Source organism: Rutilus rutilus, assembly GCF_951802725.1.
Source record: "Rutilus rutilus genome assembly, chromosome: 3".
In the NCBI taxonomy this organism is placed as follows: domain Eukaryota; kingdom Metazoa; phylum Chordata; class Actinopteri; order Cypriniformes; family Leuciscidae; genus Rutilus; species Rutilus rutilus.
Genome location: NC_140211.1, coordinates 50,798,683 through 50,818,191, shown reverse-complemented (window position 1 = coordinate 50,818,191; position 19,509 = coordinate 50,798,683). Strand labels below are relative to the sequence as shown.

The following is a 19,509-nucleotide window of genomic DNA, read 5'->3' as shown; positions in this document are numbered from 1 at the left end:
AGTGAATGTTAATGAAAGATATTTGCATTAACAATGCTGAATGCATGAAGACATATACAAACACACACTGAAACTGGAAACTGAAAGATATTGTATGTTCTCTGACATACACATCATTTGTCAAAACTTTTAGAGAAGAACTTTGCATTTCTTTTTTTCTTTAGGCCTATTGCCAATATGCATTGAAGGAATATTGTTAAATACATCTTTACAGTAATGCACTTTTAATGAAAGTTGAAGTGTACGATTACATGTACATTACCGTAAACATGCTTTTGTTTTTTTTGTTGTTGTTGTTTCAATTCATTACCCCTTTAATATTTGGATAATATCAATGCAGTTCTCAAAACAGCACATTGTGTCTAACTCGTCAAACCAATCCTGAATGTTATCAACACAATCGGTAAATATGTTCATCAAATAAACAAAGATAGAGAACAATGAGAAGGGACGATCATGCACTTAAGATGATCAGGGAAACCAGACGAAACTAAAACATCACAAGAACATTACAAAAAAAAAAAAACCTTCACCAAGGTTACCTTTAAAGCTGACCTTTCTGCTTTCTGCACCCAGCGAATTGGAGACAAAATAGCCATTAGCCAGCTGGTATTAAAAACTTTAGTCTCATGCTCAAAGCTTCACACACTTAAGCAAAGCACATTTACATTAACTGTGAAATAAAAGAAATCAGCTTGTATCCTGAATTACTTACGGAGTCTGGGAGATGGCAGAGACTCATCAAATTCTCCTTTGAATCCTAAACATCAAATCACACAAAAGAGAAGATTTTTCTTTCTTTCTGTTTTATCAAATAACTGGGAATGATCCATTTGCCAACTATTCCTTCTAAAGAAAATTGTCAGCAGCATTCAAATTACTTCATTATTCACCTGTTTCAGATTAAATTACAAGGAGCTCCACCAAATAATTACATATTAAATGCGTGTAGAAATGTAAACAGAAAGTACAGTAGGTTATTTTGAAACTCTACTCTAAAAGTTGCAAACATTACTATTTGATGAGTTCTCATGTTCTTAATAATAGATGTAATTTAAACTGAATTGTCTGTGTTAATAGATTTTTTTTTATTAAGTTGTAGTAACTTAATGAAATTGTCTTGATGACTTTAGAAATTGGGTTGAACTCATTCAGTTTAAGTTCAGTTTGATATAATCTGGGGCCAGTGACAGTGCATAGTTAAGGGTAATCAGACGTACTTTTCGGTATCAAATTAGACCACTCTGCATTTTTGTGTAACTGGCATAAAAACAGTTGTGAACTGTCTTAAAGAAAAAAAATGTCTTAGCAGTTCATGCAACTGGCCCCAGTTATTGAGTTCATTTAACTTTTTTTCTTAATTTGCGCATTGTCAGTATCTCCCGCAGAACTTTCTTTCCACACCTATCGGTAATGTAATCATGGAATTGCGTTCTCGTGCTAATTTGTTTCTCATAACTAACTTTTTGCTGAAGAGTAGAGAGCTTGATTGTGGGGGTGGCAATACAGAGTAGACTATATTGTGTATATTGCTCTATGAGCAATGACTGCGCTAGTGCCTGTGACAAGTAATATCTTGCGCGTTCTTTAAATTTACATGCTAAATTTGGAATGATCTATGCTAGCTGTTAATTTGAACTTAAATAGAGAAGATCAACTTGTTTCACGGTCACCGCTCAATTTAAGTAAATTATGCTAGTTGGAACAACTTAATTTAACTTAATAACAACTTAAGTAATCAACTTAATAATTTGTGTTTATGCTACAAATAATTACGTCCCTCTAACAACTTAATGTAGTTTGTTGGTTGAACATAATTTTATTAGAAGTTATCATAACTTAAAAAGATTGATGCATTTTATTTTATTGTCATTTATTGTCAGTCATTTTATTTATTTTTTAGGCAAAACATTTGTTTTTAGAGTGTGGTAACATACAATTTTTCATTTGAATGAAACTATTGCTAGAATGAACAAGAGAATAACAGGATTCTGATTTTGTGATCAAAATGGACCTATTTATTAAATGTATATTTTAAAAAATACAATTCTTGTATTGAGTTAGGGTTAGTAATTTTCTGTATTGATATTTTAGGTAACTACAGGACGCAGTTGCAATCATTGTTTAGTGTTCTAGGACGGTATTAAGAAGAGTTTAGGATGATTTATTTCAGACCTACTTTTGACGACAACAGAAGCAAAAGCAGAGTTCTCGCCCTTGCTGTTCATGGCTGACACTCGATATTGTGCGGTGTCATCAAAATCACACCTGGAATTAAGAGACAGATGTGTTACTCACACAACCATTGCAAATCACTTTGACTGTGCACTTTGAAGTCCATGTGTGATCACCTGTTAATCTCCAGGGAGTGGACATTATAGCTGCTCTCCACTTTGTACTTTCCTGGCTTGGACATAGGATCAATGCTAACATTGTTCTTGTACCTGAGGGAGGAAAAGGATGGATTGAAATACAGCTGGATAATGCAGTTTTTTTGACTGAAAAGTGGAGGCTGAAGGCCAAGCTCACCCTCACTGATCTGTTCATATGGAAAGAATTTGCATATAAAATGCTACATTCGAAGTCCAATTGCACCACCACAGCACAATAAGGGCTGTCCCAAATCAAAGTCTCCTTAATAATGTGGCCTCGAAATGCACCCTTCGTTTTGCGGGGAATGAAAGTTACAACAGACGGAGCTAGGGCTGCAACAACAAAGCCTAATTGAAAAAATCGACAATAATCGATAATGAAAATCATCGACAACGAATGTCATTATCAATTAGTCGCGTCTCCCCTCCGTGCACTCAAAACTTCCGCTAGTCCACGCATTTCTATGGGCAAAATGCATCTAAAAATAGTGACGGAAACAGAGTGAGCTGCTGCGGGAAAGGTATGTGATCCAAGCTGCCCAAAACACGAGAATTCTTTATTTTGGTAGATTGCGTTAGTCATAATGGTCCTGGAAATGAGCTGCTGCGCCAGTTTTCTTTAAAGTAGATCACGCTCAACAGCTAGAGAATACCCATAATGCACCGCGAGGCTCATGCTGAATGAATTCCATAGCGCACGCAGCTGAATCATTCATCCATCTATTTTCCCAAAACCTGGTCCAATGTGGCTATAAATTCATATTATTATACATATATAAATTATTATTCATTTGTTTAATTAAGGTTTATACATGCTAGTTTCAATGACAGATTTTGAGATAAATCTTAATTATAGCCTATTGGAGATGCCAGTTTGCTAAGTTTCAAATGACTATTAAAGGTGCAGTATGTAAGAATGACAACTAGAGGTCGAAATAGGTACTGCAGTCGAATTCAAAATATTGGAGATCGTCGTTTCTCCCACCACCTGCTCCTCAGACTGGACGGCGCTCACACTGGTTGCCAGTTTAGCACACGCAACAGGAACAAGCACAATGGACAATGAAAATTGCCAACGTGCAGTATCACAGACCAAAACAAAAACAAACATTCCAGCCTGGAAACGCACATTTCAAAGTAAAATAACTGGCTGTAGAAGTGTTTTTCAGGGAAACGAGTATTACCCCTTTACCACCAAGGCAGTGCTGGTGCCGGTTCGGAGCCCGTGCCTACTCGCGAACCAGTTCTTTGTGTTTCGACAGCCAAAGAACCGGTTCTCGGCCAGGAAAATTGGTTCCAAAGCAGCACCAACTCTTTGCTGGACTAGAACCGTTCTTTTACAACATCATGCTTACGTCGGGGGCTGGGGGCGGGGTTATTGTCAAACTTCTTCTCGAACGTAACCTCCGTCTATAGCAGGGATAGGCAACTCCGGTCCTGGAGGGCCACTGTCCTGCAGAGTTTAGCTTCAGCCCTGATAAAAACTCACCTGCCTGTATCTATCTAGTAATCCTGAAAACACTGATTGCCTTGTTCAGGTGTGTTTAATTAGGGTTGGAGCTAAACTCTGCAGGACAGTGGCCCTCCAGGACCGGAGTTGCCTATCCCTGGTCTATAGTAATCCAGACGAGCAGCACAAATGTGTTCTAAACGTCTTCTTCTGACCCCAATATAGGATCGCAAAGCCAGGAGAAACATTTGCAGAAAGACGATGTAGTCCGCCATTGTAATTGTTATGCTTGAAGTTGGCGCAAGCGTTTCTGGGAAAGCTAAGACATATCGCAACGTACACAGTGACGTAACGACGTCGTTCGCTGGGTTCTCTAGTCAGTGGAAAAACAAACAGGTTCTGAGAAGGTTCGCAAGTTGAACCAACTTTGAACCAGCACCAGTTCCGAACCAGTTCTTTTTTGATGGAAAAGGGGTAAATGTGAACTTAGCATGTTTCCTAAATATCTGCAAACATATGGTATTTTTATGCTTTAGTAGAGTGAAAAAGTATACAGCAAGAGCAAACTATGGAAAAGCAGCATCCCTTCCGGCGCACCCAGTGTCCGAATTCGCTCACTCGTTTTTATTCACTCCTTCAAGCGGACTATATTAGTGGAGTAATGAAGGGAATAGTGAATGAGGGTATAGGGGGCGAATTCGAACACAGCCGCATAATTAATTTCCACTCCCATCTGTACTTTTATGGGATTGTGGTCTCACACTAATTTGCCCTGTTTAGTAAATCTGGCCCAATGTGTTAAAGGTTTAGCTTTTTTTTTTTTCTGCCTGTATGCAGTTAATGGTAATATTAACAAATTCTGTTTACTTTTGTATGAAAAAATATTTTGAAATGTAAATGTAAAAGAAAAGAAGAAAAAGGAAGAAGAAATACCACAACCACTGGCCTAAGTGGCGATACAAATGATAAAACATTTAAGAGGTAGAACATGTTACATATAAGATTAGATAAAAGACAAAACATATTTTTCTTTGGAGTAATGTGCACAACAGGGCTTGAATGTATTAAGAAAGTAAATCTTAGTCAGTTTTGATTCCACGTTGACTTTAAGGCCAGTAGCAGTAAATTAAGAACAAATGGAGAAGACAGAGATTTGTCCCTTGTCTCCATGGTTATTACAGTCAACTAAACTAAATCTAAAACCATTAAAAAAAGTCATTACTTGAAATAAAATAAAATATATATAAAAAAAAAAAAAAACAATGAGAAAAACACATACTATTGTCTACTAACTAAAAATAAAATGAAAACAGAAAATATGAAAATAAATAAGACATTAATACAAACTAATAGTATCTCAATTATACTAAAATAACACTGTCATATATTATTCTTGACATAATGCAATCATCATTAGTATTAGTAGTCTGTAAGCATGTGTGTTTGTGTATATGTGCATGCTTGTTTGTGCATACTAACTCACCACACGACGCGTGGTTCAGGCCATCCTGAGATGGTACAGTGCAGCCTCACACACTGTTTCTCCCAAACAGTGTGGGAACGCGGCGCGGTCACAAACTCGGGAGTGTGCATCAGGCTGTCCTCGTTCAGACGCTTATGGTACTCTTCGTTCTCATGGATCTGAGGGCATGCAGCCAATCATATATTGTTTAGAAAGTGGTAACATTCTTTGGTCATAAATGCATTACGAGCATGCTGAAAAACTAAATGTAAGGCATTTATGACCAAACACATTACTATTTTAAGATGCAAACTGCCTAAAAGTACGTTCTGTGTTCAAGGTAAGCTGAGAAGATTTCGATGAATCCTCTTGATTTGTAAAAAATAAAATGTATACTGTAATTCACTTATGGAAATCTAAAATTCAAGGAATTGCAAAAGAAATAAACAATAAAATACACTTTTCTGAAAATAACCACGAGAGTTAAACATTTGTTATGTGTGATTAGATACAATCATTGCTAAACTTGTTTATGCAATGTCAAATATTTCAGCTCATGTCATATCTATCCCTTTTGAAAAAGAAGTACACTTTATCATACTTCTAAAAAGAGTCCTTATTATGAAAATAACATACTTTCAAATAATTTACTTGAGTGCGAACTGAATATAATGCTTTCAGACACTTAATTGCATGTTAATAGCATTGAAATGAAAATGAATTATAGTTTAAATTATTTTAAATGCTATCAGCAGAATTATTAGTAGGACTTTTATAAATATAATGAATATAAATATTTGTAAATATTTGTAGAATCATAATTACTTCCATTGTTTTTGAAATATGGTTAAAGTGTACTGCTGAATGTACTGGCAAGTATGTATGGTAAACTAAAATATACTATTGTTATTTCTATTGAAACTTGTGTGTCATGTATTTAAATATATTTGTAATTACACATTTGTATAGATGAAGTTGCAATTTAGTACATTTAAAATATATTTACTTTAATTTAACATTGAATAACTACATTTAAAATTATAATTAAGTCATTTACATGTGCTTTGGTATGTTAGTCAACAAGTAAAACAAATTGTGCTTCTTTAAGCAGCTAAACATGATTAAACCTATAATTTAACATTGTACTTTACAGTAAAACTTTAAATTTCACATTATTACAAAGTGTACTTTTTAAAAGTGTACTTAAGTGTGTTAAGAAACAGTCATGAAAGTGTACACTTTAAGTACACTTAAGTGGCCTTTTATTTTATTAATGTTATATTATCTAGAGGTACAGTTTAAAAATATATATATACTTTAAAATTTTGAAGTACACTTCAGGTGCACATTTAATACAATTAAGCGCACTTCTTTTTCACAAGGGCGTGTTAAGCTGGTTTACCAGAAAATGATTGTATACAAAAAGAAAATCCACCCAGAGGAACTACATAGTAAACAGAAATTCATCCACTTATAAAGTAGTACCACTACTAAAAGAAAACTTTAAGGTTCACATTTATGTCCAAACCCCCCAGAATGCCTTTCCCCAAAGTCCATTATATTGTTATAATAATTCGTTACATTTATATAGCGCTTTTTCTGAGACCTCAAAGCGCTTTACATAGAAGGGGGGGATCTCCTCAACCACCACCAATGTGCAGCATCCACTTGGATGATGCGACGGCAGCCATATTGCGCCAGAACGCCCACCACACACCAGCTTACTGGTGGAGAGGAGACAGTGATGAAGCCAATCAGTATATGGGGATGATTAGGAGGCCATGATGGACAGAGGCCAAGGGGCAAATTTGGCCAGGATGCCAGGGTTACACCCCTACTCTTTAACGAAGGACATCCTGGGATTTTTAATGACCACAGAGAGTCAGGACCTCGGTTTAACGTCTCATCCGAAGGACGGTGCTCTTTTGGCAGTATAGTGTCCCCGTCACTATACTGGGGCATTAGGTCCCACACAGACCACAGGGTGAGCGCCCCCTGCTGGCCTCACTAACACCTCTTCCAGCAGCAACCTGGTTTTCTCAGGAGGTCTCCCATCCAGGTACTAACCAGGCTCAGCCCTGCTTAGCTTCAGTGGGCAACCAGTCTTGGGCTACAGGGTGATATGGCTGCTGTTATGTTATGACAAAGTTATGCATGTAAAGTTATGACTTTTGTTTTTACAAACTGGGATGAGTTATTGACAGTGGTATGCTATCCCTCACCACAAATTCTGTCAGAACAAAGACTGTAATATGGAACTTTTCTAATGAAGCATCTTCTGTTTACATAATATGTTGACAAAAATGTATGGAGCATGTATAATTTGTTCTTCACCATGCAGGACTCAGGCTGTTTAACAGAACAGGCAATAGGACCGAGTGCCTCCTTGCAGTCATTGCTTCTATTTGTCCAGTCATGTCAGTGTAATAATGATCGCCTTGAGGCTTCCCTCAGCTATCAGCACATCACTTGTCGACAACAGTAGTTTCATCGTCACTTTAACACGCACCACAGATTAACGCACACCACACATCCACATAAAACATTACAACCCTTGAAATCTGGCACCACGGTTGCATGGTTTGTTGGCACCAGGACCAGAACTAAATAAAGTTTGTGTCTTGATACTTTCTTGCTCTTTTTCCTATCTAAAAATAAGGAACGGATACAGGAGTTTAATAATGTTCCATAAAGCCTACAATGAAAGCAATTCACTAATGCAAGTCTGTTGCACAATTGGTTCACACACAAAAAAAAAAAAAGCACCTTTTTTGGTTGAGTGTGTAGGCATCATGTTTAGTAACATGGGAAAGATCAGTTTGCAAATGTATGAGTTTGTTGTAACAGTTTAAAACCATGAAATGCTACTAAAAATAATTATAAAGCAGGCTACATTTTCTGAATAAAATGTTTGGTGCTTGCTATACAGTTGCTATTCAGTGGCTAGGGTTGCTTCACGTGGTTGCTAGTGGATTGCTTACTGGCAGTAAACCGAGCCCACCTCTGAGTCAATGCTATTCTTGTTGCTAGATACAGCATTTTCAATTTATGTCAATGTCAGTATGAGATGTTTTTAATTGTTTTGTTATTCATTAAACATACAATTTAAGTCCATTGCACAAATTGTGCAGAACGAGTTATACACTGAAGTTTAATACATGGGTTAGGTGATTGTTCAAATAGTGATGCTTATACCCTTGTGAAAAAGAAGTGTACTTAATTGTATTATTAAATGTGTACTTGTAGTGTACTTTAAATCTTAAAAGTATAATTAAAAGAATGGTACGTGCAGATAATATAATATTACTGATGTAAATGGCCACTTAAGTGTACTTCACACTTCACTTTTATGACTGTTAAGTACACACTTAAGTATACTTTTAAATCAATATTATTTTAATAATCTTTTGTCGCACTTTAAAGTACACTTATTTTGTTGTGTTGACTAACATACTAAAGCACATGTAAAGTATTTGATTATAATTTTAACTGTAGTGTGTTATTTGATATTCCATTTAAAGTTAAAAAGTTTAAAATGTAACACATTGCAACTTTGTCAATACTTTTATCAACTTTATCAATGTGTTATTACAAATATATTTAAATACATGACATGTAAGTGTCATTAGAAATTGCATTTAAGTATTTTTTGTTTACTATGAGAAAATTCATTTTAAGTATTTATGAAATTACATGTAAAGATATACTTAAAGACCTACTTTAAGTGGGTCAAAAAAGCACTCTAAAGTTCAGCTAATTGCATTTAAAGACTTTATAATAGATTTTCATCTAAATGCAATTAACATGCAATTAAGTGTCCGAAAAACATCACATTAAATTTGCACTTAAGTATATTTTTTAAAGCATATTGTTTACGTTATAAGTAAAAAATAAAGTTTTGCTAAAGTGTACTTCTTTTTCACAAGGGAACTGTCAGACATGTGGTGCAGCTCAGTTCAACAATTTGTAGTTGTTATACAGTGGGTACGGAAAGTATTCAGACCCCCTTAAATTTTTCACTCTTTGTTATATTGCAGCCATTTGCTAAAATCATTTAAGTTCATTTTTTTCCCTCATTATTGTACACACAGCACCCCATATTGACAGAAAAACACAGAATTGTTGACATTTTTGCACATTTATTAAAAAAGAAAAACTGAAATATCACATGGTCCTAAGTATTCAGACCCTTTGCTCAGTATTTAGTAGAAGCACCCTTTTGATCTAATACAGCCATGAGTCTTTTGGGGAAAGATGCAACAAGTTTTTCACACCTGGATTTGGGTATCCTCTGCCATTCCTCCTTGCAGATCCTCTCCAGTTCTGTCAGGTTGGATGGTAAACGTTGGTGGACAGCCATTTTCAGGTCTCTCCAGAGATGCTCAATTGGGTTTAAGTCAGGGCTCTGGCTGGGCCATTCAAGAACAGTCACGGAGTTGTTGTGAAGCCACTCCTCCGTTATTTTAGCTGTGTGCTTAGGGTCATTGTCTTGTTGGAAGGTGAACCTTCGGCCCAGTCTGAGGTCCAGAGCACTCTGGAGAAGGTTTTCGTCCAGGATATCCCTGTACTTGGCCGCATTCATCTTTCCCTCGATTGCAACCAGTCGTCCTGTCCCTGCAGCTGAAAAACACCCCCACAGCATGATGCTGCCACCACCATGCTTCACTGTTGAGACTGTATTGGACAGGTGATGAGCAGTGCCTGGTTTTCTCCACACATACCGCTTAGAATTAAGGCCAAAAAGTTCTATCTTGGTCTCATCAGACCAGAGAATCTTATTTATCACCATCTTGGAGTCCTTCAGGTGTGCTTTCATGTGTCTTGCACTGAGGAGAGGCTTCCGTCGGGCCACTCTGCCATAAAGCCCCGACTGGTGGATGACTGCAGTGATGGTTGACTTACTACAACTTTCTCCCATCTCCCGACTGCATCTCTGGAGCTCAGCCACAGTGATCTTTGGGTTCTTCTTTACCTCTCTCACCAAGGCTCTTCTCCTCCGATAGCTCAGTTTGGCCGGACGGCCAGCTCTAGGAAGGGTTCTGGTCGTCCCAAACGTCTTCCATTTAAGGATTATGGAGGCCACTGTGCTCTTAGGATCCTGCAGCAGAAATGTTTTTGTAACCTTGGCCAGATCTGTGCCTTGCCACAATTCTGTCTCTGAGCTCTTCAGGCAGTTCCTTTGACCTCATGATTCTCATTTGCTCTGACATGCACTGTGAGCTGTAAGGTCTTATATAGACAGGTGTGTGGCTTTCCTAATCAAGTCCAGTCAGTATAATCAAACACAGCTGGACTCAAATGAAGGTGTAGAACCATCTCAAGGATGATCAGAAGAAATGGACAGCACCTGAGTTAAATATACGAGTGTCACAGCAAAGGGTCTGAATACTTAGGACCATGTGATATTTCAGTTTTTTCTTTTTTAATAAATGTGCAAAAATGTCAACAATTCTGTGTTTTTCTGTCAATATGGGGTGCTGTGTGTACAATAATGAGGAAAAAAAAAGAACTTAAATTATTTTAGCAAATGGCTGCAATATAACAAAGAGTGAAAAATTTAAGGGGGTCTGAATACTTTCCGTACCCGCTGTAAATTTAAGTGAGAAGTGTTATTTGACAAATAGTCATTCATTTAGAATGGTTATCAAGAGAAAAGAGATTATCACAACCGTAATCATGAGTTATGTGTTTAGGAACAGGACTTTAGGATCTCCACTGACCCTCTTGCTAAGGGAGATGCGCTCTGCCGACTCCCTCATGACGGTTCTGCGGGACTTGTATTCGGTGCGCTCCGACTCCACGCCGCTAGAGAAGAGGTCACGGCGTGCCAGATAGCCAGCACTCTCTTTAGCACGCGCTTCCTCAGTGTCTGATAGGCCACTTTGAAACTCATGACTGAGGGGAGATCATGTAGCATCACATTCACACACCTCATGAATTAAACAAAGCAATACAACACATATTCTGTTGCATGTATACACAAGGGTTTTTGAACAAAAAATGTAATGCCACTTTACATCTGTGTTCTTTAAGAGAACTTCCAATATCTTCCCATATACACCCTTAAATATAAAGGTTCATCAATGGTCCTTTGAAACAACTTTTCCTATCAAGAACCATTTTGGCCAAAGTTAGCTGAATGGTTCTCCGCAAATTAAAAGACTGCTCAATGATAGGTTTCATCATAGGCTTTCCCCTGTGAAAAAGAAGTGCACTTAATTGTACTGAATGTGCACTTGTAGTGCATTTCAAACCTTAAAAGTATAGATAAATAAAATTAAAAACATACTTGCAGATAATATAATATAAATTAAATAAAAGATCACTTAAGTGTACTTAAATAGAGTAAACTTTCATAACTGTTTAAAACACTTAAGTGCAATGTATATAATGTCAAATTAAAAGTTTTCCTTTAAAGTCCATTTAAGTCATAAGTTTTAATAATCTTTTGTTGTGCTTTAAAGAAGAACACTTGCTTTGTTGTGTTGACTATACTAGAGCACATATAAAACAACTTTATTATAATAAATGTGTGTTATTCAATATTTAATCTACAGTTAATGCATTTTAAATGTATTAAATTGCACCTTTATCATTACAAATGTGTAATTACAAATATTTAAATACATGAAATACAAATTTTAAAAAGAAATTACATTAAAGTATATTTTAATTTACCATAAGTGCTTATCAGTACATTCAGCAGTACACTTTAACCATATTTACAAGACAATAAAAGTAATTATAAAATTACAGATGGGTCATAAAAAGCACTCTAAAGTTCAGCTAATTACATTTAATATGAATGTAAACTATACTACATTTTCGTTTAATTGCTATTAACATGCAATTATGTGTCTGAAACTATAGTGCTAAGTGTACTTCTTTTTCACAAGGGTTAAAGAACCATGAAACCTTTCTTCAATGGGATTTGACTCTGACTATGTGAAGCCTTTTTGTGAGTGTAGGCAAATGGGACTTGTTTGAAGGCATGTGGATATTATTGCAGTGCCTGCTATTAACCCCAATGCATGCTAACAATGGAAAATATGAAGTATAGAACAGCTGCATCATGTGTTTTTTTCCAACACTAATAAAACCCATTGTTTTTATTACCTGCCCCTGAAGATGGGCACCACATAACCGATGATCTGGTTCTCCTTGTCCATGGCGAGATAGGTTGGCTTGGCTCTCTTGGGCAGAGGGCTAATCCCCCCCTCTTCTAGAGACGTGTACGTGGCAGCTCTAATGCTACAATAATGCAGAAATGGCAACATACACACACATCGGTGAGTATCCAGCACTTCTTTCACACACTATTATGATTTTTGGAAGGGGTGTGGTGTCGTGAAGAAAGACTGTTAAGGGAAGCGGGAGCGAGAGGAAAGGTTGTTAAAAGAGTGAATGGGAAGGAGGTTAATCGCCTCAGTGGTCCTATAACAGGACCTGAAGTGCATCAAAGCACCAAAAAACTTCATCAATGGTGAAACATTTTTAAAGTAAAAGAACCCCCCATCTATACTCACTCTTACAAGTCTATGAACTTTCACATTCACTGCCTTTCAATAGTGAAATGCTTTTCAGTGGTCCAATCTCCACAAAACATTGTACAAAAATCGACTTTTCTACTCTACTAAATGATTCAACACAAAACAGCATTTGCAACCCATTTTACTTCATTAACCCTTAAGAACCCGGATCTATATCTACCATGGATGGATCTCTAACTGCCGCAATACTATAAAGCTCTCCTGATATTTTAATAGCAATTACGAAAGAATAAAATAAAGTATATTTTGTTGCCTTTCAAAACTTGAAAGGGTTACTTTTGTGCAGATGCTTTTTACCATTGTCACTGTCATTGTCAGAGCTCATTTCCCTGTACATCAGACTCTTATTCGCAAACTCAAACATATTCTCAAAACTATCATTTTCAATGTCTTCAAAATCAATATTTTGATCGCTCACGCAATCATTGTGTATCAAACATTGCCACCTTGAGGAATAAAGGTGAATTGCACTTATTCAATCATCAGACTCAATTGTTATGAAGAAAAAATATATACTTACACTATTACATACCTCGGGTTGCTAGCGACCCTAAAATTTGTTAGAAAACAGAGATTATTTTATAATTAATAATGATTGTGTTATATTGTTCATAATGAATAGGTTGAGGACTACTTAGAAGTTTGATGTCTAACTTTTAAAAAAGAAAATGAGAGGGAGGGTACTAGTGAATGACGTCCTGGGTCACTAAAGACCTGAGGTATGCGTTTACTTAATTTTATTAAAAGTTCACTTGTAGTGAAGCCTACTTAAAATCTTTAAAGTATAATAAATTAAAAAAATGCTATGCAGATAATGAAATATTAGTCAAATAAAAGGCCACTTAAAGGGAGCACAATTTCATAACTATGTTTCTTAACGCTCTTAAGTACACTTTTAAAAGTGCACTTTGTAATAATTTCAAATTAAAGTTTTTCTTTGAAGGATGGTTTAAATCACTATGTTTTAATATTTTGTCTTGCTTTAAAGAAGTGCACTTGTATAAAAGCACATAGTACCTGTGTTACTGTGTTATTCGATATTACATTTAAAGGATATTAAATTTAAAGTTCATATATTTTAAAACTACTAAATTAAAACTTCATCATTCAAATTACATAAAGAAGTACTTAAGTCCTTTTGGGTCAAAAAGGCACTCTAAAGTTCATCTAATTGCATCTAATATAAATTTAAACTACATTTTCATTGAATTGCAATTAACATGCAATTAAGTCTCCAAAAATATAACATTAAGCTCACACTTGTATTCATTCAAGTGTCATTTCAAAACAAGTATCCTACTTTAAGTATGCTCAATTGTACTTCTTTTTCACAAGGGAATAGATATTCAACAGGATATTCAATGCGAAAATAAATAAACTTTTCTCTTGATTTGGATTTTGTGTAGTGCTTTCAATAAGACAAGTGGTTGGAGGGGAGGATGATGAGCAGCGATGAATTGTTTACAACAAGATGTGTATATGGAAACTATATGGGGTCTTTAAAAAGCTCTGAACTACACAACTACTAACTTTCTAGGCTGTTTGGAACTCGCGCTACTTGAATGACTTGCTTGTGTTATAATATTCCTCATTTGTACAGTAAGTTGGTATGGATAAAGATATCTGCTAAATGAAAATGTCTGGCCTGTGTGCATTCTCTGTAATAGCATACACAAAAAAGTGTTCATTAGTGAAAAAGCATATCCATTGCAACACCTGCAGCAATGCCTGAAGTTCACCACCAGAGGTCCTAATCACCTGAGCATTGATTCTCATGTTACATCAAAATAGACTGCTCAGATTTACATTTTGTGAATTTACATACTGTGTTTACATCCTGTAGATCCTTATTCCTCTGCCCCGTCCTTACACGCATGCCTTTAGAACAGTGAATCTGACAATACATCAATATTCAAAGGCCCCCTCTCATACACAATTTCTACCCATAAAATGTTTGAGAGCTTGGCATAGCTAGCATGTTCATTATAAAAAATAATCAATTAATAAGAAATATCTTGGTTTTTAGTCATCTTGAGCTCCCCTCGTAAGTTTGTTGAGGCACATAGTGGGTCCCTGCCCCCTGTTTGAGAACCACTGCTTTAGATGACATATAGCCGACACTTCATATATCCTTCACATATCACTATCTTATCCATGCCTCTCATGAGTGTGTATATAAATAGACATTCAAGGGTGCAGAAGAGATTGGGTGAGGGGGAACTAGGACAGCTAAAGTGATCCACAAAAACTATATTCTCCCAGCATGGAAAATATTTTAGTTTAGACAATAGTGGAGAGCATGAGTAATGGGATTTAAACAGGAGCATTTGTGCCGACCTGCCATCCTGTGACACCTCAAATCCTGCTTAAAATCCTCTACAGCACAGCTCATAAAAGAGGGATCTATTCAGGCTAAAAACAACTGTTTCAACGAGGTCTGTTTGCTTATCCCTTTGTGAAAAAGTATACACTTTAGCATAGCCTACTTTTAAAAAGAGTACCATGTAAGGGATAGTGTACATCCAACCGGTTGTTATCTCAGAGGGGTCTTGCATCAGCCTGAAGTAGGGGTGGGCGATATGGCAAACATATCATATCACGATTTTTTTCAGGAAAAAATTTACAGTTATTTTTTCATGTTGGTTTTACTATTTTGCAAGTGACTGAGCATTACAGCCAAACTAATATCCCTATTTAAAGGTTGTATCAGTGATTTCAGGCCCATATATTTTTTTTTTATCACATTCATCTAATCTTTCCTAACGATCCGCTAGCTGCCCGCCCCATAAGCATGCCGTCAAAAAAACGCGTCTCTGTAGGCAGCCTAGGCTCTGAGATCTGCACACAAAAACAATTGGTTTCACCAACCACTCAAAACCAAAACAAATAGTGTTCCAACCAATCACCGACAGGGGGAGGATGTTGTGAGGTTTTGAGCCAACTTCTGAGCCACAAAACCTCACAACACCTCCAACCAATCACAAATAGTGATTGGTTGGAACACTATTTGATTTGGAAAGCAGTGCTCAATAAGGCAACCTATCTTACATTTCCATTTATTCATTTGGCATAAGCTTTTAGGCTATCCAAAGTGATGTACAAATGAGAAATATAAGTGGTTCATCTGGAGCAACTTAAGAAGTGTTAATATACAAACTTCTACATTACAGTCTAGAATGGAGAGAAAAGAAAGGAATAATGAAAGATACTAAATAAACAAACAAATAAATACATACATTTGTTTCCTGCAGTTAAACTTTTCTTTATTTTTCTTTTCTTATTATTTTAGTTGGTTTAATTGTGAAATCAAGATTCTAGTATTGTGTATTCTAAATTCTAAACACTAAATTGTTGGCTATACCAGAACAATATGGATAACATTGCTGGAAGACGACTGTTTTTTACAACTCTGAAAAATAGATGGTTTCTTCTGCATTAGATATTATTTGTTATCCTTTTGGATATAATCCAATGACATTTTTTATAGATACCATATAGTGGAAAAGACATCTTAAAAAAAAAAATTGCATTGTGGCCTCTCTATGTGTAAATATGAAAAAAAAAAATACACTGTGCAAATAAAAATTTATGGCAGTACTTTATTTTAGGTAGTTTAGATGTAGTTACTTACTTAATATACTTACGTAATAACAGTGAATTATGCATAAATACAAGTAACTAACCCTAAACCAAACCCTAACCATAACTCTATAGTAAGTACATGTAGTTAATTAACATTACTCAGTACAATGCAACTAACTCAACTTAAAATAAGTTTTTTTTTCTCTTTAACTTTCAACTTTTCACAATTGTTTTAGCAGAAGAGTGTTAATATACGTTTTCAACTGAGACCTAAAACCCTTTATAGATGGAGCCTGCCGAATATAGAATGGAAGACTGTTCCACAATTTACTGTAAAAGCTCGGTCACCCTTTGACTTCTTGGAATGAGGGACTGCCAACAACATTAACTCTAAATCACACACACATACAGTAGGCTACATACAACGACTCCGATATTATGTAAATGCATAATGCATATGACACACATAATCAACATCTGCTTCTGTAGCCTCTATAAATACACCATGATGTCAAGAACACCAAATGAAGTGCCAAGTTATGTTATGAATGTTAATTATATTACGGCATGACATCGAGAACAAGAAACCAATAAAATCATGATTTTAATTTGTGTTTAATTCAATACTTGAGAGGGTACAGTAACATTAGTCCCAAACAAGACAGAAGATATAACCTTACATTCTGACATTCAGAGTGACCCAGTAAGCAACTGCTGAGACAAACATGAGCCAACAGTCACATGACCTGAAGTAAATCAAACAAAGTAAAGGCATGGATCCAAACCACAGAAAGGCCTAAAAAGATTCACAGCAAGTTTTGAATCAAGAAGCAGTCTATCTAGGAACCAAAGTGAAGTCTTAGATGCCCTAACTGTCCATTATTAAAACTCAACTTACATTTTTTTTACACAGGCACAACAGAACCTACTCCAAATGGCACTATTCTTTAAAGAAATGCTAGTATAGTAGGCCTACACCTTCTTAAATATGATAGTCAACCGAAGAACATTATGAGTATCAGCAACAAGCACACTGCATGCAGAATATACTTGATTTATTGCACGTTTTAGGGAAGTTTTAAGGTTGGGTGGGAAATACTGATTAGCTTACACAAAACAAGTGGGGCAACAGTAGTTGGTATTTTTGTGAAGGATAAAGCTGCGGTCACATTCGCGAAATGGCGGGAAAATTTCATGGGCAAAAAGTCAATATGGCATCTTGCGATGCATGAACAGCTCATGATCTGTGAGGGGAGTTTAAACACGTGGATCCCTATTGAAATGACTGGATTTCGCCCGCAAATTTTCACCGAGCAACGGTAAACGTGACCGCACCTTAAAGACAAGTAAGGGAATAATGATGAGCTGGCTGCTGGAATGAGTTAAGTTATGGGAAAGTTAAAGCTATGGGTAAAAGTTAAGGGATTTACAGTTGATCTGGCCATGCTCTCTTACCCCTTGGTGCTTTTGCTGCTATGGGAAGAATAACTACTAGAGTTCTGCTGGTATTGGCTGATAGCAGACTCCGTCTCCCGGCTACGGTAGCCACGATCGTAATGACGGTGGTGTTTCTGGTAGAATGGTATCGATCCCGACATTGTGTCCTCTTTAGCTCAGATACTGTCTTCAGATATGAATCTCTTTTAGTCAGAAGATTCAAAACTTTCTAACAACACATCAAATATGAATATTGCACCCAGTGACGTATCAGTAATAATTTCACAGTAAAGATTTATCAGCGCTTTAACTTCACAATCAAGTTGAACAGAATTTGTCAAATGTCAAATGTCAATTTGTAGATTACATTTTTGTTGTTCTTGCTCACGTACGTCTGCAAGTTAAAGATCTCTTTATCTAAAGCAACTGTTGTTTACTAACATCTGATAGACGTCTTTAAGACGGCAGTTTTACATACATTCTAAATCATAAACATCTTAAAGACATTTTCTCTCTCTCTCTCTCTCTCTCTCTATATATATATATATACAGACATGCATACATATAACCTTTTATATAGGCTATAGCCTACTGCTGAGTAAATACAATAAAACCACACTGGTAAGTACAACTAGCCTATATAATGAAATGGTGACTGAAAGGTTACTGTTCTCAGGACATTTTAATGTCACACATTGATATTGCATAGTAGCCAAATGCAATTTAGCTCTTTCATACTTGTTTTTTTGTTTAAATATCGTTAAAAAGATGTACTAGGCTACCTCATTCTAAATAGATAGATGTTTTTTTCTTTTCTTTAGATATTACTTAATATTTCAAACAAATTAAGAAAGCATCAGGTTCCCACTGCCACCATATGACAACATGCCCCACAAAAGTTCAGCCTGTTAAGAGGTTTTTTTTTTTTTTTTTCGACAGATAACCTCTTCCCTAAACTAGCACGGATTTAGTAGGCTATCAATTGCAATGTTCACGAGAACAAAAACTCCTGACAAATCTATTTCACCTGACAAACCTCAAGCGTTCATGCAGCGGATCATCTCACCTTGCCAAAGGTCTGCAAACAGCTCAGAGCCGGATCGGAGAGCAGCGCGTCAGGAATACTCAACCAAGATCCAAATCCAAGCAAAGACGCAAACTGGCACGGCGCTGTGAACGGGACCTGCTGTCCACACAACAAAAATAATATTGGCGATGGCAGGAATGTCCAGGCGACTCTCACGACCTTTTAGGGCGACAGGGGCTGTTAAATATAGCCATAGAGCACAGGAGTATCGGTACATTTTACGCGTATGCCTCGTAACGTTGACGACTTTTGACAAGTTATATTGTTTGTTTATATTAGGCTGGCATATCAGTAGGCTATAACACTTAAAAAAAAATGTGTTTTTACATTAGATAACAAATAACCAAGAATTTTGCCACAACATTGTGTTCAAACAAAACATGTCACAAAAAATAAGTTTGCAAGGATTTACATAAAACAATTAAAAATTAAGACTTCACACTGTGATCAACTACAGCTGTGGTTTCTTAAACCACAAGTCAAAAGCTTTGTAAAGCTTAAACAGAAATGCCTATTCACCTTGTGTGGAAATAATTAGTACACACAAACATTTATCACTACATAAAGTG

General features: G+C 36.2%; 1 protein-coding gene across 3 annotated transcripts in view; it reads right to left on the bottom strand.

The window, feature by feature from the left end:
• Positions 1-19,164, bottom strand: part of myom1b (myomesin 1b) — a 53,789-nt gene extending 34,625 nt beyond the window's left edge. The window contains exons 1-9 of one of the 3 annotated variants that reach the window (XM_084403743.1): positions 18,920-19,164; positions 17,872-18,082; positions 12,401-12,535; positions 11,005-11,179; positions 5,306-5,463; positions 2,352-2,444; positions 2,180-2,268; positions 716-760; positions 543-566 (exon numbers count right to left, since the gene is read on the bottom strand). In XM_084403743.1, the coding sequence (XP_084259869.1) occupies positions 543-566; positions 716-760; positions 2,180-2,268; positions 2,352-2,444; positions 5,306-5,463; positions 11,005-11,179; positions 12,401-12,535; positions 17,872-18,014 (862 nt within the window). In that variant the 5' untranslated portion in view covers positions 18,015-18,082; positions 18,920-19,164. The remainder of the gene's footprint in view (positions 1-542; positions 567-715; positions 761-2,179; positions 2,269-2,351; positions 2,445-5,305; positions 5,464-11,004; positions 11,180-12,400; positions 12,536-17,871; positions 18,083-18,919) is intronic. The other 2 variants (XM_084403742.1, XM_084403744.1) reach the window with 2 other exon arrangements.
• Positions 19,165-19,509: the final 345 nt, after the last annotated feature.